The sequence below is a fragment of the Cygnus atratus genome, chromosome 1, assembly GCF_013377495.2.
Source record: "Cygnus atratus isolate AKBS03 ecotype Queensland, Australia chromosome 1, CAtr_DNAZoo_HiC_assembly, whole genome shotgun sequence".
NCBI lineage: Eukaryota > Metazoa > Chordata > Aves > Anseriformes > Anatidae > Cygnus > Cygnus atratus.
In genome coordinates this window covers 141,548,408-141,572,954 of record NC_066362.1, presented here as the reverse complement: position 1 = coordinate 141,572,954, position 24,547 = coordinate 141,548,408, and the positions used below count along the sequence as shown (strand labels likewise).

The 24,547-nt window shown below is 39.3% G+C and overlaps 1 protein-coding gene across 1 annotated transcript; it reads left to right on the top strand.

Annotated features, from left to right (window-relative positions):
- Nucleotides 1-8,961: 8,961 nt before the first annotated feature.
- On the top strand, nucleotides 8,962-22,679 carry MFSD9 (major facilitator superfamily domain containing 9). Its single transcript, XM_035558123.2, has 6 exons — nucleotides 8,962-9,804; nucleotides 12,626-12,713; nucleotides 14,090-14,133; nucleotides 15,430-15,559; nucleotides 16,826-17,035; nucleotides 17,552-22,679. Exons 1-6 carry the CDS (start codon nucleotides 9,718-9,720, stop codon nucleotides 18,340-18,342), a joined length of 1,350 nt encoding a protein of 449 aa, XP_035414016.1. The 5' UTR covers nucleotides 8,962-9,717; the 3' UTR covers nucleotides 18,343-22,679.
- Nucleotides 22,680-24,547: the final 1,868 nt, after the last annotated feature.

The window sequence follows — 24,547 nt, the reverse complement described above, 5'->3', positions numbered from 1 at the left end:
GCATCTTATCTGTAAAGTAATAGCTTTAATGACACTAAGCATTTAACTGCTTTATTTGTTCCCATTCAATTTATTTGCATATCTCACAAATGCATGCAAATAAAACCAAGAAGAACATCCTAAAAATGAAAAAGTGAAACCAATTCCTGCACCACACCAACCGAGCACCTGGTATAGAAATATCAAACTTTTTTAAAAAGAAGAGACTTCCCCATCTGTGTTCCTTGGACATTTTGGAAGGTGATCAGGTAGCACATTTAAATTCCAATGATTCACTGCATAAGAAAATGGCTTTTCCAAAAATTCTTGTAATGCCAAGCCAGCCTTCCCTGCCATCTCCAGTGAATTACAGGGCTTCCTCCTGTAGAGATCTGTTGAGTTTGTACCATGCATCAGATCTTGCAGTCCTTACCCAATAAAATTCCACTGGTGTTATCTATCACTGGAGTAAATAATCCTCCACTGCTTTCCTGTTCTGGGAAGTGCTGTGACCAAGAGAAAGATGAAGTCAATTTACCCCAGAAAAAACTTGTTGCAAAATTTTATTCAACAGATTTAGCTCTCCGCACCGGAATTCCTACTGCCAATGCCCACTTGGACAGTACTGCAGCATGCTCACAGAGAGTAACAGAAAAGACTGTTTCCACCTGTTCTCATTTCCATATAGATGAAGCAGAGATGTGTCCTGAGTGTTTTCATAACACTACATTATCTGCCTAATGCCTTATTTGCATATTACAATTCATATTTTATTCAAACTTGATACCATACAAACTTAATACACAAGCATTTCTGATATTTTGTGGCCCTTCTGCCCTGCCCAGTTTCAGTGCGGAACAGTAAACGAATCTCCAGTCAAACAGACTCTTTGTGTCATGTTTTCTTTCCCTGGCAGACACTGATGCAGTTCATTTTGCTATACTTGAAGGTGATCTTTGGAGAGTATGCTATTAAAGAACAATAAGCAAAAAAGTATTCAGAAAAAGAACATAGAATGTGTTATAACAGGAAATAAAGCATATTTTAGAGCATATTTTAGAAAATCATTACTTGCTAGTTAGAATAATGTCCGGTCAAAATAGAAGAAATAGAAAAAGTCAGATTCAGCTCAGAAATAACATGTTCAAATTTAGACAACTTCTTGTGAACTAGATGTCCTTCCATTATAATCAATACAGATCTAGTAAATGCAAAGGGTAGCTCCAGGTAGTTCTCAGGGGATCCTGCTGGCTTTCAGCCGCCACTCTAGAGGGCAATGTTTGTCTCCTGGCTTTAACTACATTTGCTAGCACCACACAGGGGTCTTAGCTACCTTCTACCACCTGAAAAGGCACTAGGAGTATACGTGAGGGTGACTAAATGAAGCCTGGAATGTTTGGAATGCTATGAAGTTTCACTGAATTCAAATGACACCTGAATCGCTGACATGCATTCTCTACATGCATTCTGGTCTCCGAGTAGAATGTTCTTCCTGAGATGATCTAATTTAATTATTCTCTTTTGTATTTATGGTACATTCTCTGGCAGCACTATCTTCTAAGTACTCTAACATCTCCGGTATTATGCCCAACTATGTCAGGAATGAACCAGAAGACAGATTTAGATCTGTTTTGTCATCATAAAAAATCACTTTTTTTCCACTACTTGAATGCTCACTGAAAGTTCCAGGGCACTTTTTCTTCAATTAATTTAAATTAAATTCTGAAGGTTCCTCAACAGAACAGAGAAAGTTTCAAGGCAGTGAAAATAGGGCCAGGCTTATCAAATCAAAACAATCATTAATCTGATTCTTAAACACGGTCACTCTCCAATTACTTCCCAAACTCCTAAATTTCTACAGAAAGACTGACACTTTAAAGTCATAGCCAAATTTATCCCTACTATAATGACAATGATGTAATTAAATCTGTTTTAACATACAATCAATTTGGCCAATTATGCCCAACATCCATTGATTTTGTTGATTCATAGTGTGAAGATTGAAGGCCCTCATATAATGGATGCATTCCAATCTCATTTAACAAAGCTGGCAAAAGTTTTATGATTATATTTCTGTTTATTTTTCTTTTGCAGATAAGGCTAAACTAACTCCCAAATCTGCATATTTTTGTTTATTTATGTATCTAAATGGCTGCAGCATCAATATACTATCTGAGCCCCTCCTCATATTTAAAAATAGAAAAGAATTAAAAACAAAACGAAACAATAGCAGGCTGTTTCTTTCTTCCTTTTCCATCTGAAGGAGAAAAAGCTTGATTGGTTTATGGGAGGGGGAGGTTGTTTATTTGCTTGTTTATGTTTGTGTGTGATTGAGTAAATGTCGTGTGTATATGTTTGGAATTGGCAGGCAGCTCCTTATCTGTGCTGGCAGATATGTCCATGATCTAAAAACAGCCTGTTAGAACTGGCTGCATGTCTCACTATACACCAAGAAACAATTTCTGCAGCTGCCTCAGAGCTGAGTCCTTCTGAGACCTCATTTCCCATTTGCCGCTGGAGAAAAAACGTTTTGAACATCGATAAAATACCTCACCCACTGATTCAGATCCTCATCCAGGCCATCCTCCCCAGTTGGGTAGTATGTTATCCATTGCACCTACAAGATCATTTGTCAGCAGTGTGCTGGGCAGACATATAGAGTATAGTACACCTTGTCCATTAAATCCTTGGCTGGGATTCATCTTACCTAACACTAGACAGCTGCACTGTAGCTGCCTCCAATTAAGCCAGTCACCTCAGGTTTCCTTTACAGTTATATAGGCACTTTTAGGGCACCGTCCATCTGATCTATTTTTGTATGACTACTTCAACATGCAGTGAATTACACCCTAGAAGTTCAATTCCCTGAATTCACTGAAAAGGGTCTGGCTCTGCCTTCTTTGTACCCTCCCTTCTGGTATTTATATACAATCACAGAATGATTTAGTTTGGAAAAGACATTTAAGATCAAGCCCACACTACAAAGTTCACTGCTAAATCATGTCCCTAAGTGCCACATCCATGTCTCTTAAATATCTCCAGGGATGGCAACTCTACCAACTCCCTGGGCAACCTGTTCTGATGCCTAACCACTTTCCCATGATGAAATTCTTCCTGATATCCAATCTAAACCTGACCTGGTGCAACTTGAGGACATTTCTCCACATCCTATCACTTGTCACCTGAGAAAGGAGACTGACATCCTCGTTGCTGCAACTTCCTTTTACATAGTTGTAGAGAGTGATGAGGTCTCCCCTCAGCCTCCTCTTCTACAGACTAAACAGTCCCAGTTCCCTGAGGCACTCCTCGTTAGTCTTGTTTTCTTGTCTCTTCACTGGATTCATTGCTCTTCTCTGCACATGCTGGAGCAACTCAATATCCTTTCTTGTAGTGAGGAGCCCAAAACTGAACACAGCTCTTGAGGTGTAGTCTCACCAGTGCAATGTACAAGGCCATAATCGCATCCCTCATTCTTCTGCCCACACTATTTCTGATAGTGGCCAGGATACCATTGGTCTTCTTGGCCACCTGGACATGCTGTTGGTTCATGTTCAAATGGCTGCTGACCAACAGCCCCAGGTCCTTTTCTGCTGGGCAGCTTTCCAGCCACTCTTCCCCAAGCCTAGACTGCTGCATGGGGTTGTTACAACACAGGTATAGGACCTCGCACCTGCCCTTGCTGAATGTCATGTGCTTGGACTTGGCCCATTTATCTAGCCTATCCAGGTCTCTCTGCAGAGCTTTCCTACCCTCAAGCAGATCAACACTCCCACCCAACTTGGTGTGATCTGTGAACTTGCTGAGGGTGCACTTAATTCCCTCATCCAGATCACTGATAAAAATGTTAAACAAAACTGGTCCCAATACTGAGCCCTGGTGAATGCCACTGCTATTGGCCACCAACTGGATTAAACTCCATTCATAATGACTCTTTGAGCCTGGCCATCTAGACAGTTTTTTGCCCAATGAACTGCCCAATGAACATCCAAGCCATGAGCAGACATTTTCTCCAGGAGAAGGCTGTGGGAAACAGTACTGAATGCCTTGCTAAAGTCCAGGTAAACAACATCCACAGCCTTTCTTTAGTCCACTAATCTGGTCATCTTGTCATAGAAGGAGATCAGGTTAGTCAGACAGGAACTGACTTTCATAAGCCCATGCTGACTGCGTCTGATCACTTGGTCATCCTGTAGTGTGCGATGAGGGGATCTGCTCCATGACCTTTCCTGGCACTGAGGTTGGACTGACAGGTCTGTAATATTGATGAGATCTCCCCTAGCCTTCTCTTCTCCAGGCTGAGCAGTCCCCACTCTCTCAGCCTCATAGGAGAGGTGCTCCAGTCCTTTCATTATTTTTGTGGTCCTTTGTTGGACTCTTTCCAGTATGTCTCTCTTGTCTCTCTTGTACAGGGATGTCCAGAACTGAACACAGTTCTTCATGTGTGGCCTCATCGGTGCTGAGTAGAAGGGAAGAATCACCTCCCTCAAGCAGTTGGCAACACGCCTCCTAATGCAGGCCAAAATATCATTAGCCTACTTTGTGGCAAGGGCACATTTTTGGATCGCGTAAATCTTGAGAAGAGACTGTAGAGAGTATAAGTTCTCAACAGATGGATGAAATAAAGCCATTCTGAATACAGACATCACCAAGTCATTCATTCTGCAGCACTGCTATGCTGGTATGTAGTATAGCTCATGAAGAGATGATGGCCCAAGGACAGAAGAAGCCTTTATCCCAGCTATAGCTTCAACAGGAACTCTCTAATGCACCAACAAGAACCATCTTATGATCCATTACATCTACACATTTTAATGTGTCCAGGTATTATATCATACATGTTGCTTATTTACTGTGTGGGAGGTAATGAAAAACACAGCCTCTCCCTCTCACTTCTGTTTGCACAATCTGGTGCAACCTGCATCTGCAGGAACATGCACCAGACTTGCAGCCACCTAGATGAACTGCAGGGTGTATAGCTCCTTTGGACCCTGCCACATATTTTCTCTGTGTTCCAGACTTTCGCACTCCAGGTACAAGAAGATGCACCTGGGGTCCCCACTCATACCTGAGTGCTCTTAAATTTTCTTAAATGAATAAGAAAGCAGGGGAAATACCATTATTGTTTCCTGCAGTGTTTTAATGGAATACCTCACCCCCGTGTGAATTTTTCACATAAATAAGTTGCTTAATTTTAGGAGGTGTTCAAGGAAGTTTCCCATGGAAACAGTTATGTGCTTGCAATTCAGAAATGGTCAGAAATTAAGAGCTGCACCTCTCCTCAGCATTTCTATTGCTGTCTTATATGGGTCCTTTCACAGCAGAAAGCTGTTATGAAACTCAGTCTGAGGTGCTAATTCTTCCCATGTACTGCACAGATGCTTTTTGGTACATATTTTAGGATTTTACTCAGGAAGCCTGAGGAACCAGACTTCAGACCTTTCTGTACTCTTCCAGCATCTACAGGGCTTCTCAGGCTAAAAAAAAAAAAAAAAAAAATTAAGAAAAGTTAAAAAAAAAAAAAAGAGCATAGGCTGGGGTGGGGTGATTATTGTAGTATGACAGGAAATGCAGCTGTGGGAAATGGACTGGAGTCAAAAGGACTTGTCCGGCCTATCCTCTGCAATAGAGCAGGATCAACGCCGTCTAAACCTGACATATTTATTTTATCTGTTAATCATTAACTGAAAGAAACATGGAAAGCTATGCAGTCTTAGTTGTGCTGCCACAGAAAACTGCAGAAGGGGAGAAAGAGGCCCAATGGCTGAAACAATTTCTTCCTTTAACAGGATTTTTAGAAATGCTTTCTAAGTCACTCTGTCTTGCCCACCAGCATTTATAGCTTTGAGGTAGGAGTCAATTAAAAGATTTCTTTCTATATTCCTTAAATCTGCAGATCTTTTCAGAAAGATTACACTTTATATGCCTTTAATATTATCAGCAGCTTCCAAATTCAAGTTCTTTTACAGTTCCTCTTAAAAAGTTCTGGACCACTGGATTGTAACTCTTTCTACTGGGCCTAATTTGTATATGAAAAGTTGAAATGACTGTTAGATGTTACCCTAATGATTTGAAACTGTAAACCAGAATGAAATAAGTCATTGTTAGATTTGCTAAACTTGATGACAAATGGTACATTTGGGGGTCTTGACCTTTCCCATTTGTAATGCAGAAATTCACAAATATGTTCCATTTACTGCAATAAATTTCTGTAGTTGTCTTAGATCTGTCTTACAAAATGGCTTTAAGAACTGTATTTGAGAATTTATAAGGTTTAAAATTTTCTCCCTTGTTGAAGGAACGAAAGGATCTTTTTCACAACTTTGTTAAATTTTGGAAGATGATTTCCATCAGAGCTTTCACTTTGTCTTGGCATGGAGCACACATAGCCTTCCTCAGAGTTGGCTGAAGAAGGACAGGTGCTGACTGCTTCAACCCCTTCCTCAGCAGGTGCCACCGAGTATTTGCCACAGGAGATGTGTTTAATAAAGGGTTGCAGATCCCTCATCCCTTCTCCTCATTAGCAAACTGAACCTCAGACATTCTCCCTGGATTACTTCTCCCATACATAATCTGAGGCAAGAACAGTTCAGGACGCGAGCCTTAGGAGGGTCAGATATCTGACAACCTGACACGGTAAGATATTTTCTTCCTGCCATTAAAGGCTCTTTTTTTGGACCCTTTCCCATTATTGAACATTGTCCTTCAATTACAACAGCGAAACTAGATGAATGTTGCATTAGTATTCATATCAAAAAAAGGCATACAGAAGGAATAAAGTTTTCTGCTCTTTTACTTGAGATCCCCCTATTTATTATCAGAAGATGGAGTTATCTTCTTTTGGTTACAGAATAGTAATAAAAACTTATTCTTCCTGATTATTTAATATGACTACCAAGTTTATTTCATAATCATTGGCTGCCACAACAGAGATATGCACCCCCTTAGCATGGCCCTCATGCTTTGTTTATAGCTGTCTTTATATTTAGAATACTAAAATATCATGAAAGCTGAGTACTCAGATTGTATTGTACCAGTGGTATGCATAATTTTCCTGGTCACTGTGTTGCCCATAATATTAATAATTTTGATACTATAGTTTCTTCCAAGTCATGAAAAAAGGGTAAGAAATGAGCGGACCCATCTAGATGCACCTCTTCCTCTGAGAAGATTCTTCATTCACAATTACGGTCTGGAGGGGTATCGAAAAATTCTGATTCCACATGCTGATGGCCATTTCTGAGTACGTATTGTTCTACTGTTTTAATCAAAGAGCCATCCAGTAAAAAGACAAATATGTTACAGCAATGTAAGTGTATAATATTGGCAGTATCAACCAACTATGTAATTCTGCCCTCAAAAGATATCACATTAGACTGGTTCTATTTTCCTTAAGATTGTGATAAATGGTCATTATATTTTATTCCTTTAATTCTGTGCTAGTCAAGTCCCTTATCAGTCATGCCATTCTTTATTTGGGAGCCTTTATCTTAAATTTTGTAATTGCAATGACGGAACATGAATGGGATATTCTGAGGTAGTGGGAACCATCTACCTTCAGTTCAAAGGCAACAGAGATCTTCACCATGTTATTATACATTAATGCCCTTTCCTTACACATGATGTAAAAATATACAGATGCATATATATATATATATTAATAACCTGATCAAGTTTGCATGTTGTTTTTTTTTGTGTGTGTGTGTGTTTTTATTTGTTTGTTTTTCTCCGTGAACAGTTGGCACTGAAAATGCTATTGGAGCAACCAAAAACTGGGTTTTGTCAGCTTTACGAGCCATTCTGCATGGGGATAGCTGAAAATAGTACACAAAACTAAGAAACAGTTCTTACTGTCGAGGAATTCATGGCTGCCAACAACATTTTGTCCCCATTATGATTGTTTGGATCTTCACAATCTGAAAATAATGCAGAATTGCTAACTCTGCCTTCTGAGACTTGTAGCAGAGACTGACATTTAGACAGAATCTCAAAATTTTCAGTTGGGCTTGGTGTTAGGACAAGACATGATCTGTCTTATAACCCAGGAACATTATCTAAATCCTTGCAACATCTTGTAATCATCCACCTCTTTAATATTTTTCCTTAAAAAGCCTTCAGGCTTTTTCCATTTCTTCTATCAAAGTTAAAATGACCAAAATTAGTGAAATATTGAGCAGACACAGTGTAGTGTCAATTCCCATGATATTCTAATATTTCAATATCCTCTAATCATTTTGTTTCATTTCAGAGCAACTGTATGTAACTGTGATCCCCATCAATGCTACATCCAAAATTTTAAAAGAATCATTATTCTGAGAGGCCTTGTTATTCAAAGTAAATGAATAGCCTTAGAGAGCTAAATTAATAGGGAGCACTGGTTAAGCCAACTATAAAATATTACTGCCACTGGGATATTAAACAACCGAGTTATTTGAGATACTGATAGCATCTTTGTCCCTATGCATACACTAGGCTATCCTTTTTGGTATCTTATAAATAAGCTGCATATTTAAGAATATTTCTTGCCTTCCAGCTTTTTTTTTTTTTTTGGTAGCTTAATTCTTCAGAACCACAAGGAAAATGACATTCCCTTCTCCTGTTTCATGAACTAACTCTGTTGAAGACCCTCAGCCCTGTGGTATTTATTTCTTCTTTAAACATGAAGACAGAGGTGAAGTTATCCCATTAATTAAATAATAACTGACATTCTCAAACATTTATGAACAGGCACTGTTTAAAATATCACCATTGTTTTTCAAAAGCTTGTTCTTACTACTAATGAAAAACAAATTTTAAAATGTCCTGTTTCATAAATCAGTATTTTTTATTTTTTTTTTAACATTTAAAACTGTGCCCCTTTTGTAGATCAGCAGCTATACAAACAATCTCTGCTGCCTCCAATATAACAATATTTTGCACGTGATAACCACTTCTATCTATGCTTCTCAGAGATTTAAGAATGTTGTTTTACTTCTTTGGATGAAAATACTTCTAAAATAGGGTACTGATCCAGAATTTTATGTATCTCTGACTTTAGGAGAAATGCAGCACAACTACATACACCCTAAAAAGAAAGTAGGATGACCATCTCCCTTGGCTGCACTACAACCTCCAGCCAGTTTTGCACGTAGCATGGCAGGAAAGCACTTTGCCATCAGAAACACGTGAAGCGAGCAGATTTAGCCCTGTGAGAGCCAAACACCAGCAGTGGTAGTAGAACAGGGACATTTCCCCGTGAGGGAGGCAGAACCCAAGGCATACAGGTTTAAAAGCTGTCTTCCTACAGCGGCCAGGAAGACTGCGCCGCGGACCATCACCATGCTGCTGGGGCATACTTCTGCCTCCAAAGGCAGAAATGAAAAATCATCTCCAAAGAAACATCTCCTCCTCTCCCCCTCCCTATCAAGGCGTTTCTACTTTCCTGGGGTGACACTGACACGTTGCAAAACTCTCTACAAACACGCAGAGAGAGGCAGAAAGGGCAAATTCCTGCAGGTGACGAGAGGAAGGCCGGGACTCCAAAAACCTCCAAAAACTGAAGGAACCCTTATTCCTCGCCTGGAGGAGAGGAAACACAAATACCCTTGCTAAAATAAGGAATAAAAAACCGCCGAGGTTTACACGACGGCACTCAGAGGACTGCCCGGACTGACCCCTCCGCGCCGCCATTTTGCGGCCGCCCCGGCTGCACTGCGCACGCCCATCGCGGCCGCTGCGGGGCCCCGGGCAGCCTCCGGCCCCATGGAGGAAGATGGAGGCCGGGGAGCCGCGGCTAGCCCGGCGGCGTCCGCCCGCTTCGTGCGGTGCCTTTACGCGGTGGGCTTCCTGGTAAGCGGCGGCCGTGGGGCAGCGGGTGGCTGCGTCGGGCGAGGGGAAATGAAGCCCTCCCCGCCCCGCGGCTCTGGGGCCCTCTGCCGGGTCTGCCGCCGGAGGGGCGGTGCTGGTGGTGGCAGAGGGCGCTTCTCCCTTAGGGTCCTTCAGGTGCTTGGGAGGCGCTGCAAAGCGTGAGGTTAATCAGAAATTGGTTTTCTGTCTCCCTTTCTCTTTCCTCGGACACCCGGTCAAAGCCCCCGGTGCTCCCACCGAGCCTGCGGTAGGGCCTGAGCTGGTGTTGGGTGCCCCCCTTGTGCTGCGGACGAGGTTGCCATGTTCAAGGTGCATGGCTTAGCTGCTTTCTGGAGTGTGAACGCTTGCTGAAGCAGCGGTCTGTAGCAGCTGGGATGTTTTTCCACTTTGATCAGTCATATGGCCTGGCTTGGTACGGGTTGCATCCAGCGAATGCAACAGAATAGCGTATCACCATTAAAATTAGGTCTTGTTGTACATATATCAAAACAGTTTTTTGCTTCCTTGAACTACTAGTGCTTATTATGAACTCAAAAACCATCTGTTTTTTTAAAGAAAAATCACAGTGGAAAAACAGATTTGCTTTCTGTAGTTTACAAGCCTTGGGAAACAGGACAATTTAATTTAAAATTAAAGGGGGTAACATGGAAAATTAATACAACATTGGTATAAATTTGCACTGTGAAATGTAGCTATACTCTGTTATTTACCTTTAGCCCGGGCAGTAGAAACAATCTACCTGGTTTCAGTCCTGGAACTAATATTCCAAGCAAAAGTGCATTATAACATGTGCTGCTTCTTAATACCTTGCTGACACGAAGCTTTGAGTACACGCTGCAACCAAGCAAAAAATGAGTGTAATTTTAATGGTGTAGAGTGTGGTGAAATATAATAAAGAGCTGTTACCTGTTATGCAAGTTTCCTGTAACCAAGCAAATGCAATGTTGTCATTTGACATGAGAAATTATAAGCGAAATGACAAAATAACCGCCTATTAAAGAATAGCGGTCAATGGGTCTTGCCCGACCTGCATGCCTATGACAAGTCAAATACTACCAGGATGCATTCTGAGACCTAGACTCTTTAACATCTTTATCCCTGACCTCAACAAGGTGGCAGACTGCAGTCTCTTTTGTGTTTGCAGATGACATCAAAGTAGGGGGTGCAGTTTAAGGCAGGGGTGCCATCCAGGGGGGAACTAGGCAGGTTGGATGGATGAGTTGACAGTAGCCTTATGAAACCGAATGAGGACAACTGCTAAGTCTTGTTCTTGGCAAGAAATAAACCCTTCCAAATATACAGACAGGAGGGTAGCTCTTCTGATAAGGCCTTGGTGGGAAGTGAACTGAATATAAGCTAGCAGTGTGCCCTGGTAGACAGGCAGTCAACAGTGTCCTGGGCTATGTGAACAAAGAAGTGATGTTAGTTCACTCAGCACTTGCGAGAATGCATCTGAAATACTGTGTCCAGGTCAGAGTGAGCTTCCTGGGCCACCAGGGTGGCTGGAGAGGTGGAGCACTTGCCCCGTGAGAAGAGGCTGAGGAGGAACCTGGCAGCAGCCTTTCCTGTGTCAGCAGGGAGGTACAAGAAGATGGAGCAGGACTCCACGGGGTAGTGCATGGCAAGAATAAAAGGGACACAGGTCCTGTACGCAGTCAGAACCTCAAGTTTTCAAGGCATGACTGGTTAAAGCCTTGAGTTACCAGGTCTGACTTCAGAGCTGGCTCTGCTGGGGACTGGACTAGAAACCTCCTGAGGTCCTTTCCAAGGGGATTATTCTGTTTTTCTATGATTCTATAAACCAGTGCTTAGAATAGCTTTTTGAGCCCTGTTACTCTTTTACTGATGATGTTTGTAAGTCATGTGGGCCATTTTAACTTTCTAAGTCTTATTTTCAATCATCATAAGAGACTTAGACTGTTGGAATTTACTCAGTGGCATGCGTTGTTGCAATTATTTTGACTGTGGGCATACTATGAACAGCTAGTCTACTTCAGCTTCAGCAGTCAGTGATAAAAGGTGATCTTGCTTCAGTAGCTCTCCTTTGTAAGCTTCAGCTCTGATAAAAGACTTGTACCAGCAGCGTATAGTGAAAGAACTACTGGGTTAATGTGGTTAGCTTAACAAAAGATAAAAAGTCAAAGGGACTGAGTAGGAAATCCTTGTACCATTCAGGATGGGCAACGTCCTTTGCCCTCCTCTTACAAGAAGTTTTCTACTTATGCTTTGCTCTACGTGTTTTTTTCATGTTTCTGCCTTTACACTTCTTCAGTTATACAGAAAGACAGTATTTGGGTGGGCTCAGATCTATCTTAGCTTCTGCCCCATCCTGGTTGAGAGTTAAAGTACTGTAGATTTTCTAAATACACTCCCTCTGCGCAAGTAAAAAGTATTTAGACGACTGAAATGACAGACCACTTTGAATTTAAACTACTAGTGCCAGGTACTTTTCTTGTTAAACAGGTAAGTATTCCCTTAATATATATTCAAATGTAATGTTTATATATGTATCTTCAGAATGTTTGTATCTGGAGGGGGGAAAGTACTGATGTTTTTGTAGTTTTCACTACTGCGTGAGGCAATCCTTTATCTTTCAGCTTCTGTGTTTATAATTCTGTACATACAGGGTATGCTGCAGAGGTTACAACGTACCACATTAGCCATGAAAACTTTTCTTTTAATCTTGTACTGATGCAGAAATCATTTAAAACTTTTGAATTACTGACTGCCTGTTGTTAAGCCAGGTTGCTACCATCTTTGTAGAAGTGATCAGTTCCTAAAACTTTTCCTGCCTTCTTTTCAGGATTTGTTTGGTGTGAGTATGGTTGTTCCTTTAATGAACCTTCATATCAAATCTCTAGGAGCAAGTCCTACAGTTGCTGGTATAATAGGTGAGTTGCAGTAGTCAACTGATTTACCAAAGAATAAGATAATATGAACTGGAATATGCTTTCCTGCAAATTGGACATTGAAGCGTAATTCTTCCTTGTCTAGTAGCATGATAAAAAGTAATGACAAATTCCAAATAAAAATGTAAGGAAAACCATGCTGCGTTAGATCCAGAGACCTGTCCAACCTCAAATCCTGTCAGTAGCCTAAAGCAGATGCCTGGGAAAGTGCATTCTTGGCAAGAAGAAGAAAGTCTTGCAATAATACTTGGTATTATTATATGTACAGTATATGTATAATAATAATAATAATAATACAGGTGCTTTTCCAGCATCCAAGAATTTACAGCTCTGGATCCCAGAATTGCTGAGCTGTGGCTTTTATTTTTATTGTTATTTGCAGGCTTTCTAAACAGTACTTCTACAGCTGGTTCTCCCAAGCTTTCCAGTGCTCTTGATTGCTTCCCATTTAACTAAATTCCTTGCAGCTGCCTTTTGGCAAAAAAAATATTTATCATCTTTAAGTAATATTAACGAGTAAATTCTGAAATTTTGGAGGTCTATCTTACAAATTAACTGGTAAGATGAAGTTCCATGGTTCTGAGGTTCTTATTTATATATTATTATACTGTTTATGGTTTGCACAAGTGTGATATTCTTCATAGCCATGTGTGGTTGACTTGGGTTTTGTTATTAAATTTTTTTTTATTACCTTGATTTTTTTATTTTGAATGAAAGCACTTTTTGTGAAATAATTTAGTTCTGCTCTGAGGTGGCAATATTATTTTAAGCAGCAGTTCATCAAAAATATGTTTGCATTTCAACAGTCTGCTTTGATTTAAACTTAAAAAAAAAAATAGATTTTGAGGTGTATTCTTGTAAAAGAAAGAATTTGGCAAATGTTTCTCTGTGCTTTTCTTTGCTGCTTCTCTTCTGTCACTAACTGTGCTAAACTCAGCCTCTAAAATCAAAGAGTAGGGTCTGTGGTTTCTTCAGGGCTTCTGTGGTGCCTTGGAATAGGTTGAAGTGCCAAGTGGAAAGTAATTACAGCCTTCCAGTAATGAAATCCTCTCCTGATTCTGAGAAAGGAGTTATAAATGCCAAGATCTCTTTTGATTAATACACCATGCAAAGCAACATCCTTCTACATTACATAGCTTTGTAAGTTTGATCAGCAGTTGCTTTACTTTTTTACTCCTGAAACTATTTCCCTCGCAGTCTAAACTTCATCCTTGGTTTGTTCCATTCCCTCTTCTTTCAGTAAATTATTCCTAGAATCTTTCTCATGTTTCCTCATTTAAGATTTTGTGCACTTTTCATAACATAATAATAAAAATAATAATAATTTTTCCTGTTGGTATTTTACTTGTTTGTTTTAGGATCTCTCTATGGTATAATGCAGCTATTTTCCAGCACATTTGTGGTGAGTTCTAACACTGCTTTTTAAAGTACATTGGTATTTCTATGGATTTTATGGGAAAAAAAGAGAATTAGGTTAATAACAACATTTCTTGAAATTTTGAAAATGTTTATAGTGTTCATGTAAGCATTTTCGGTTTGAAGGAACCATGTGTTTTTTGCCTTTTTGTTTCACTTAAAGCGAATACCTAGGTCCTTCAGAACATCTCTAAATAGAATGAAGTCTTTAGACCAAAGCTAGAATTCAGATTTGGTGTCAGTCACACACTACTGAGCCACATCTTAGTCACACAGGGTTGTCTCCAACGTTGATGTTAGTAAAGCAGTTTTCTTCAGTGCAGTAGCCTTTCTAAAAAGTAGTCTCATGAGTCAGCTCTTCATAATCCTGTTATCTAGAGCTTGCTTTCCCTGCTTCATAAGCAGTGTCTTGTAATCTGTCATATGGCCTATACTCATGCAGTGTGTCTTTGAGCTCTTAGTTTTTGTTTGTGTTTTTTTTTCTTGTTTTTTCTTACATCCTTACCGAAAAAAAGTTCTAAGGCTTGTCAAGCCCAAACTTTATGAATGCACGCTTTACCTATCAATACCTTAGATCCCTGCATTTAACCAGGAACACCTTTAATATTATTACCCTGGTACCTCATAGCTCTCAAGAGAGCAGATTTTGACCATCTTATGAAAAACTGTTTCAGAGTTTGTTATGCAGGCCACCTGGGATAACTCACTTCTGTAATTTTGTGGCATTTTCTTTGAACTGCAAGACCGGTACCTACATTCTTACAAACCTACTTCCTGTTTGGAAACAAGCTGATTTATAAATATACTACGTATAAGTTCACTGTTTGACTTTCTCATAATTCCTACTTGTCCGCTCTCAGGTGACAAACTCCTACCTAAGGCCATTTGTTTTAGGATGCTCAGCAAGTGTCTACTCCACAGCAACCATTGTTGCAACCAAATATTTGTGGTTGGTTGTGATGACGTTTTCAGAGGGCCACCATCAATAGTATTTGAGGGTGTTTATTGCAGGATTGTATTTTTGAAAAGAAGAATATATTTTTTTAAAGCTTTATACATAACATTAAATAGAAGCATAGTTTCAGCAGCTGCACTGCCGGCAGGGCAGAACTCTGCTTGTCACTTCCAGACTTCAAGCACGTAGAAAACTTGTGTAATAAGCTTATTAAGCATTCACTGACAGTCCTTTTAATTCTTTTCTCAGTTTAATTTAGACATACTGATTGTGCACTGTACCTAGTTAAATGTTATAAAATGTTCTTAAATTCCTTCTTTTTTGTAGGGCTGCTGGAGTGATATAGTAGGAAGACGGTATTCCCTGCTTACTTGTATTCTTCTCAGTGCACTGGGTTACTTCATTCTTGGAATGTCCACCACTGTGCACCTGTTTGCCATTTCTAGAGTCCCTGTAGGTGAGTAAGCACTTGGCATTTTGCAGTTTAAATTCTCTGTACTTTCAGCTCGAGAATTGCTACTAGAGAAGTGGTGGCATGTGGATAACTACACAGCATCATCCAACAGCACCAGCTGAACCCTGCTAATGGAAACACCTCTACAAATTCATTCTCACGATTTTTCTGAAAATAATTTGAAATGTATACTGAAACTGTCAAAAATTTTATGCCACCTTTAGTGGCTGAGTTTTATAAGAATAGTAATGCAGCAATTCCTTGAAAGCAACTGTTGTAAGGTTAGTCTTTAGGGGTACCCAATATACCTGGTCACTGATGAAATCTTGCAGTGCAGAATGGAATGATTTGTGCATTATTATTTTTTGTTCTGTTTTGTTTTTATGCTGAAAACATACTTTAAAATGATACTACAAAATCTGGCTGAAATTTTAGGTCACTGCTTCAGTAGAATATTTATGTGCAAAAGCATGTGTTTTTACAGCACATAAGCTAAGTTTGTAGCAAGGTTCATAATAGAATTTTTACAATAGCTGAACATCGATTGTACATATTCTGATGTAATAAACATTGCTGTTACTATGAACATTTCTACTGATGGGCACTTTTGTGCCCTGTGGTCCCAATTTAGGAACTCTTTCTTTCTACTGTTTCTTAATTTAAAGAAAATTTGCTAATCGATTAAATATCGATCAAATACTTTTTAGTACTAACAGCACTGTCCCTGTGACAGATGGCATTGTCCTGGTCAGAGTGAAGGAACTTAAAAGATTGTATTGTTAGTATTCCTGCAGCATGCTTACGCTTCTGTGCATTTTTTTTGCCACTCACCAGTATCTAATATGAATATGGTGCATTACAATCCTGGAAATCTCCATACTCAGCAAAGTTGTTACTGAGCTATGTTTATAGAAAGAAAAGCCATTCCCGTTCCACCTTTACCCATCCATGATATCCTATTTTAGAGACTGTGTTATTCTTAGTGTGCTCCAGCACTCAGCTTATTTACTTATTCTTCCAGTAGAGTTGGAGGAGTACTTCGTCAACTCAGTTATCTGAATAGTTCTGATTCTTAGGTCCAAATCCTTGAACAGCCTTGATGGTCATGGCTCAACACACTGTATAGCTCTAGCATTGAAGAACGTTTTGTTTGTGGAATGTTAAACATACTAATCATACAGATTTTTTAATATTGATACTTCATATAGCATCTGGAATTTTTAATCTTTTGGTTTAAGATATACACACTTTTTTAATAATATGTTGCAGGTATTTTCAAGCACACGCTCTCCATCTCTAAAGCCCTGCTTTCTGATTTGGTTTCTGAGAGAGACCGCCCTTTAGTAATGGGACGTTTCAATGCAGCCTCCAGTGTGGGCTTCATTCTGGGACCTGTTGTTGGTGGCTACCTTACAGAGTTGAAAGATGGCTTTTATCAAACGTCTTTCATCTGTGCTTCTATCTTCCTTCTGAATGCTGGTAAGTTTTGTCACGTTTTGCATTTTGGGTTCCTTCACTCCCTACTCTTGTATATTTTTGTCATTTGTAACACCTGGAATTCACGGTGGCTTTTATTATTTATGGCACACGTGTTCTGTATATTAATAGTACCCTTTGAATTTGAGCCTGTGTGGAAGAGCAGGAATTTTGAAACAGTTAACTTCCAGTTGCTTCTTCATTACATTGTGTACATTGCTTTTATAGTTAGACACTGGAATGGAAATTTTGTATGTGCCCAAAGATGACAACTGGAAATCAGAATTTTGGCTTCAGTCTTTAGATTAATATGTTGTGAGGGTGTCATCTCAGTGTTTGTGTTTTCATTCCTTGCTTTCACCATATTTAAAACTGAACTGTGAATAATACCAGTAATCTTTGTAATTTTTTAAGGTGAAATGATTGTTGAAGTCATTTTTTTAATTTATTTTTTACACTAACAGTAAACTTACCATTAATGCTATTGAATAAAATCAACTAATTTTTTGATCTATTTAGGTCTTGTCTGGATGCTACCCTGGAGCGAAGAAAACACTGGCAATAGGAAACAAAAACAAGAGAAGAAAAGGACAGACAGTATCACAGCAAAAACAAATTGTGACCTGCAGTTGAAATCAGTAACTAATGGAACTGTGGCGAGTGATAGTCCTTTCCAGTCTCCGTGGGTCCAAATTGTGACAGTGCTGAAGAGGATTAAAGGAATTGCATGTTCTGACTTGTGGGATATATTTTTGGTGCGGTTACTGATGTCTGTTACTATACTGCTGTACCATAGTAATTTTAGTCTGGCCTTGGAGGAGAGATTTGGGGTGAAACCCTTGTTCTCTGGATACCTAATGAGCTATAGCAGTTCACTCGGAGTCCTGGCTGGTTGTCTGCTTGGACCAATAACAAGACTGTATCAGCACAACACTTACAGACTTCTGTTGCACTCCAGCACTTTTACCTGCACGTTGATTCTCCTGTATGCATCAGCGCTTAGCATATGGATGGTCATTTTGTCTTCTACCTTCTTAGCCTTTTCAACTACTATAGGTCGTACTTGCATCATTGATCTTGAACTGACCATCGGTGGGAATGAGGCCAGCGGTACGCTCCTGGGTGTTGGACAGTCTGTGACATCAGTGGGACGTATAATTGCCCCGCTCCTTTCTGGAATTGCTCAGGAGTTCAGTCCTTGTGGCCCTCCAAGCGTAGCGGTTGGATTGGCTTTGGTAGCTATTCTGATAATGAATGTAAACAAACAGAAATATTGTAGCAGTGGAAATGTTAAGTTAAAAAATCAGTAGCTGCAAATTTGGATTGTATGGTTGTATCTTACAGAAGAGGCAATGAATCAACCTGGGGTGATGCTTACACCTACCAGACCTGTACAGCAGTAACAGGATCTTCTACGAGGACATGTTATGTTCACATGGACAACACGTAACAAACTTGTTGGAGACAAATACATATAAATATCTGCTGCAGGACTGATGTATTTTTGAGCTGGTACCACTAGAACTCTGCTGAGAGGGACACATATTACTATACAGTATGGGCTCGGATTTTTTTTTTTTTGTGGACTTTTAACCTTTCTGGAGGGAAAAAGGATGACTTGAAGTACACAAATCCTGTTTGTAGCTAACATTTGAAACAGTATTTAGACTGACTTTAAAAGGTGCAGACGGAAGTTGATTTGTATTATTTAATCAAAAGTGAATTTTTATTATTTAATTGGAATTTACATTATAACTCGTTAGCCTTATTTTCTTATGCTGTGGCCTGCTTCCATTTGTCTGCTGTGACAATAGCTTCATTAATAGGATATTTGCTTATATGATTTGTTAAGCATACTTTGTCTACAAAACTTGTGCAGCATGATTAGACACCTTAGGGTAGCTGTCCGGCCCCTGTTTTCTAGTCTCTCCCAGGTAACAGAATTGGGTATATGTTAATTTTGTGTATTAGCAAGCCTAAATTGAACAATTTTAGAATAACGTGAGGACATTCATATGGAAACTGAGACCAAACTTAAGCTTTATTGAACCTTGAACTGGTAGTTTCTGTTTAGTGCTGACTTCTACTGAGCAACTTTGTCGTAAATTATTTTTTAATACTTCCTGTGCAGGTTTTCTACCTTCGTTTTAAGAATAAATTTTCTTCTCAAGTCTTTTGAATGACTGTTAAAGGTCTGCCAAAGCAACCAACAGTAATTCTAAGATGGCTTTGGATTAATGCATTCTCTCTCATTACTGGAGTCATAGGTGACATTTTAGTGGCAAAACAAAAAGTGTCAATTTGTTTGTATTTTGGTCTTATTTGTCTGAACTTCTTAAGTAATGAGAGCTTACTCTCAGAGCTACAGTGAGAGTTGTAGTGCTCTCTCGTGCTATTTGTTGTTCGAGTCTATATTGCTTACCAGTCACCACTGTTTATATTTAATCTGAAACATATACAAAAAAGTATTTTGCACTGATAATGTTCCGTGTGCTTTTCCTAGCATTACTTGATGAAAGGACAAAGTCAACTACATAGAATTTTTATTTTTTGATTTAAAAAAAAACACGTTATTCCCTTGAATACATCTGTGCAAATATGTTGCTACTTTAGGAGAATCTCAGTGTTTTGCACTTTATATTTTCTTTTCCAGTGCCTGCTGCCATTTAAGTCCTTTCTGAAACCTCAGTCATTCCAGTGACACCACCATGAGAATATATAGAGGGAGCTCTGAGTTTTTAATTGTATATATTGACACAGTAAGTGTCTTATTACAGTACTGCTATGATGTCAGTAACTATCCTCAAAATTACTTATTGTAATAACCTGTGTTTAATTTACCCTAGGAACTTGAGGCATTTTCAAGTGTGTTATCTTCCCTTGTCTTGCTTGATAGATGCTTCAAAACCGTCTCAGCCTCAGTTTCCTATCCTCTTTCTTTCCATGTCTTAAATAAATTTTTCAGTATTTATTTTTACCTAAAACCACTCTTCTGTAAGTCAGCAATTTCTGTTTTGCAAGTACAGCATAGGTTAAAGGAAAAAAGGGGGGGAAGGTGGGACCTAACAAATGAATGTATTTGAGATATTTTGTAATTTTTACTATGCTTATTGGTTATGCTAGGTAACAGATAATATTTACCCTTCTAGAGTTGCTGCACTGTTTAAAGCTAAATTCTGTAAACACCATAAAATTCATTTTATACTGTACAGCTGACAGAATATTGCTTTTCTGCCTATAAAAGCTTCAGTTTCACTGTTTTTTATACATGAGTAAAAAATGTGCTTTCCACAATGATAAAATATTTTTGATTAATATTATTTTGAAAAATAGGTCTCCATATACACTAAATAAAAATGAAATTAAATATTTTCATTGAGAAATCTTTGGAAGGCTGTGATCTCAGGGATGTTACAACTGGTGTTATGGAAGTAATTTTTTTTTACTAGTAGGCCAAAATGATTTCAGAAGTGCCATACAAACACTTCTTCTTGAAAAGCCTCAGTTACAGAAAAGTTGTACTTTTTTTTTTTTAAGAAATAATAATAAAATGAAATTATGTTCCACTTTTATCATTTTGTCACTGTGTTTTTTCCTCTCTTCCTCTGCTGAAACTATAGCATGAAAAAGAAATGGTCAAGTTAATGTTAAAGAAGTGCAAATTTTTTTTTCTTTACGGACTAGCTGTTCCTTAAAATAATCATTTGAGTCTGTCTGCTTTTCATGTAAAAGGCAAAGGAGCCAACCAAGTGGCCTGACAGTGAATGAAAAAGAAGAAAGAAATGAAATAAAAAAGAACTTACCAGTTGGATGGTAATGCTTAAAGCTACTGTTCCTAGTGTGTGGAGACCATGTTTGCATCCCTCGTGTTGCCATGGCCATGTAAGCAGCAAGTGATGAGTAAACGATGTCCAAGGAGAGAAGGAGATGTGACTCCCCCTTTTAAGCTGAGGGAGGAGCAGTTGCAGCTATTTTTAACTATGTTCTACTGGGCTTTACTGAATTACTCAGCAGTTTCTTTAATCCAGTTGTGGCATCTAAGATACCAAAACAGATCTAAACATGGACGAAAGTGGAAAAAAAAGTTTCAACGTACAAATGACTGCAAAGTGAGAATTTTCCTTTGCTTTGGGTTAGTTTTCTTGGGCTTGTAGACAGTTTTTTGTTTTTTTTTTTTCTTTTGAAATTTTCAGTTTTTTAACATTGACCTTTGTGATTAGCTAATGCTAAAGAAACTGCATATACTGTGCAGTATTTCTTCTGTAAAACAACTGGTAGTGTATGATAGGTACTAATTTTGTTGCTTTTAAATGATTAAATAAATGTAGGATTTATTCCTTGTTTGTTTATGCTCTATACATTCCAACAGATATTTTATAAATCTATCAGTTCTGCATCTTTATTTTTTTCCATTTTGTTTTTGTGGTTGTTTTGTGTGCGTGTGATCTTTTTACTCTGAATTTACTCAGCACAGACCCACCACAGAGGTCTGTACCATTCTCATTTTCTGAGAACATGTTTCCTGAGGACCAGATAATGCAGCTACAGACCAGGACAAGTATTGCTTGTTTATTGGCTTGCTCGTCACTTCAAGCACTTCTTAATTTCATTGAAGTCAAGCAGATTGCAACCACTGTGGATATGTTCAAGCACTGCCACTTCCCCTTCTCCCCCCTTCAGTTATGGGTGCTGTGGAGTATCCCTGGGTAAGTGATGCTTTATAGCTTGGCACTTTAGGATTTGGAAACTGAAACTGTGCCACTGTTGCTATAATTTTGAAGACTCACAAAGAGATCATCATGAATCTTGTAAGGAAGTTTATTATGGCCTGGACTTTGAGAATAAATTTATTTTGAGTGGAGGTCAGACCTTTTTCTTATAAAAATGAAATAGTTAATGGAGCTTGTTTTAAAGGGAAGTCTTGAAAATCTCTGAGGCCAACTTAGAAAAGAAGCTAAATATTTAGTTATTTTTAATCCAGTGTTAGCATCAAAGAGCTATTTTTGAGAAATGCTTTGCAACTGGAGCTGCTCTTTCATTCCGTCAAGTCTGTTAAACAAGGTGATAGCAATAATATGAAAAATAAATGAAATAAGCTGGGGTATTTAAAACACTTTTGCCTTTCTGTGGCTAAAAATTACTTCTTGAAACAAAACCTTTGGCAACTAGGGTGCTGTTGCAACTCACACAACACCAATGTGAACCTCAGCACATTCCAGATCATGAAACAGTGAGACTCACCAGATCAACCAGTGTAACTATTATTTTCCTCCTGCAATATTAGTCGCAGGTATCAAATGTCGCAGGATAAAAAGGCTTCCAAAGCTTGTCAATGCTGTACAGGAATTGCATCAGGGTTTGACTGCGTGGAGAAACAATGCTAACCCAATATCCCATTCTGTTGTCCTATGAGAAGACCTGTCCAGCACCTGCAGAAGGAATTCTGGTGGAGAAAATTCTCAAGCAGCACAGTGCAGTTTTCAACCCCAAATCTGATTAACTCCCAAATGCTGAGATACCCTTCAAATGTCGAGAGGAGAATTAAGGTGTAATGTATATTTTTATTAAAAAATAAAATATCTCCCCATTTAGCTTGCCATCTAATAAATAAGCCAAGAGGGAGATGAAACCCGTTGGCTTGAAAGTCTTAAGACATCTTCCACACAGTGGTTCACATAAGTGACGTTGTCAGGCACAGCTGCAGCTTTATCTATAATGTACAAGTTAGTTTAAGGTGTGCTAAAGTCAGGGAGAAAAAAAAAAAAAAAGGCTATTAGTCCTTCTTTCTCTTCAGGATTTAAATAGCACCTGAATAAGGTGAGTTAGGTAGTTCATGACTTCCCTCTGTAGTGGGTCCTAAAGCAGATCCTCATTCTCCTGCTTGGACTTGATACCTCCTGCATCTTGTTTTTGGGTTGTGCCTCCAGGCCTCTACTGTTGGCCTGGCTGGCACTGTGTGCTGCAGATGCTGTGTTTTAAGCATATTCACAATCATAGTTTTATAGGACCAAAAGTCTTGTGGTACAAGCATGCCTCCAACCAATTTCAAAATCCTTCATCTCTTCAGGAGCTGGGGATATTGGCAGAACCTAGAGAATTCTGGAAATGGTGACCAGCTGAAGCACTTCTTGCAGTGTCAGCCTTAAAAGGTTTCTGGTGTCTGGAACTGATGGACTTGGCATCTCTTGAAAAAGCTGGTGCAGAGCGCAATGGATTTATTTCCAGAGACCCCAAGGTACTATTCAGAACAGCATGCATGTTATTTTGGCCAAGTTTTCAACTCAGTTTGTTCCCCTATGTGATTTCTATGTGGCTTCAACAGAGAATGTATTCTTAAGTTTCTAAATTGTTATGCAGCAGGGTTATCTTCTGTTAAACACCTGTCATTTCAGTGGGCCTTGAATTACACTCGAATACCAAGCAGTACGTCCCTTAAAATTTGGTCTTTTATAGCAAATTATTTTTGTTTTCTCTTCCAAATATATGCTTAAACAGATAACTGGATGTCTATCTGCACTGTAGCCCTTGCTATACCTACTTTCTTATCCTATTTGCTTTCAATTTTACAGGCCTTGGAAACTGAAGGGGAAAAGAAACTCTCAGAGAACCCTAATTCACAGTGTAACATATATTTTCTACTGTCTCATCCTTAAATTTGGACAGCTGGGCATTTACCAAGGCAGTAAAATATTGATACTACAGCGAGCACTGGGGAGTCCATCTGGAAACAAACAACAACAACAACGAAAAGAAAAGTGTGGATTTGGCAAGTTTCCCAGTCAATGCTGGAGATGTGGTTTTCTGAAGTGAAAAGCGTGTCCCCAGTCAATACACATTTTTCTCCATCAGATGGCGCTCGAGGACAGATTTATTGGGCTTCTCGTTCTTTAGCAGACAAGCCTTCTTTGATATAACATTAAGAAAGGTCTCTTCTGCAAGCTGAAGCTAGATGGGCACTCGAGGAAGAGGCAAAAGTGCTGCTGAACTAGTTCACCCTTTGCAGGAGAGAAAAACAAGAAGAAAAATAAGAGAGACAAACCTCAGACCCAAACCAGAGTATGAGTTGGATGAGGGGCTACCTGGGACATAGCCTGTGTCACCTGCAGCTGTCTTTGCTACTGAAAAGACCACCCAGGGAAGCAGTTCCCAGAGGTGATGAGGTCTGTCCCAGCAGCACCAGAAAAGAAAGAGCCTGGAAGGGGTGGGAGGACCAGGAGAGGGAGAGGGAGGCAGCACTTGCAAGGAGCCAGAGTCCCAGGAGATGTGATTCCGCATTGCAGTGTAACCATGCTGGAGGTTTACCTTGATGCTCCTCTTCTGAAGTTCTTGAAGTGCTTTGAAAAGATAACAAAGTGCTGGTGTGTCTTGAAGCGCCAACAGGTTAAGACCATATTTCCTAAGAACAACCTCTACCTTTGTGTTTTTACAGTGGGGAACCCAGTTCAAGTACCAGTGCTCTAAGCAGGTGCTGTACTAATGCACAACACAAGCAAAGCAGTCAGGTTCCTGAAACCT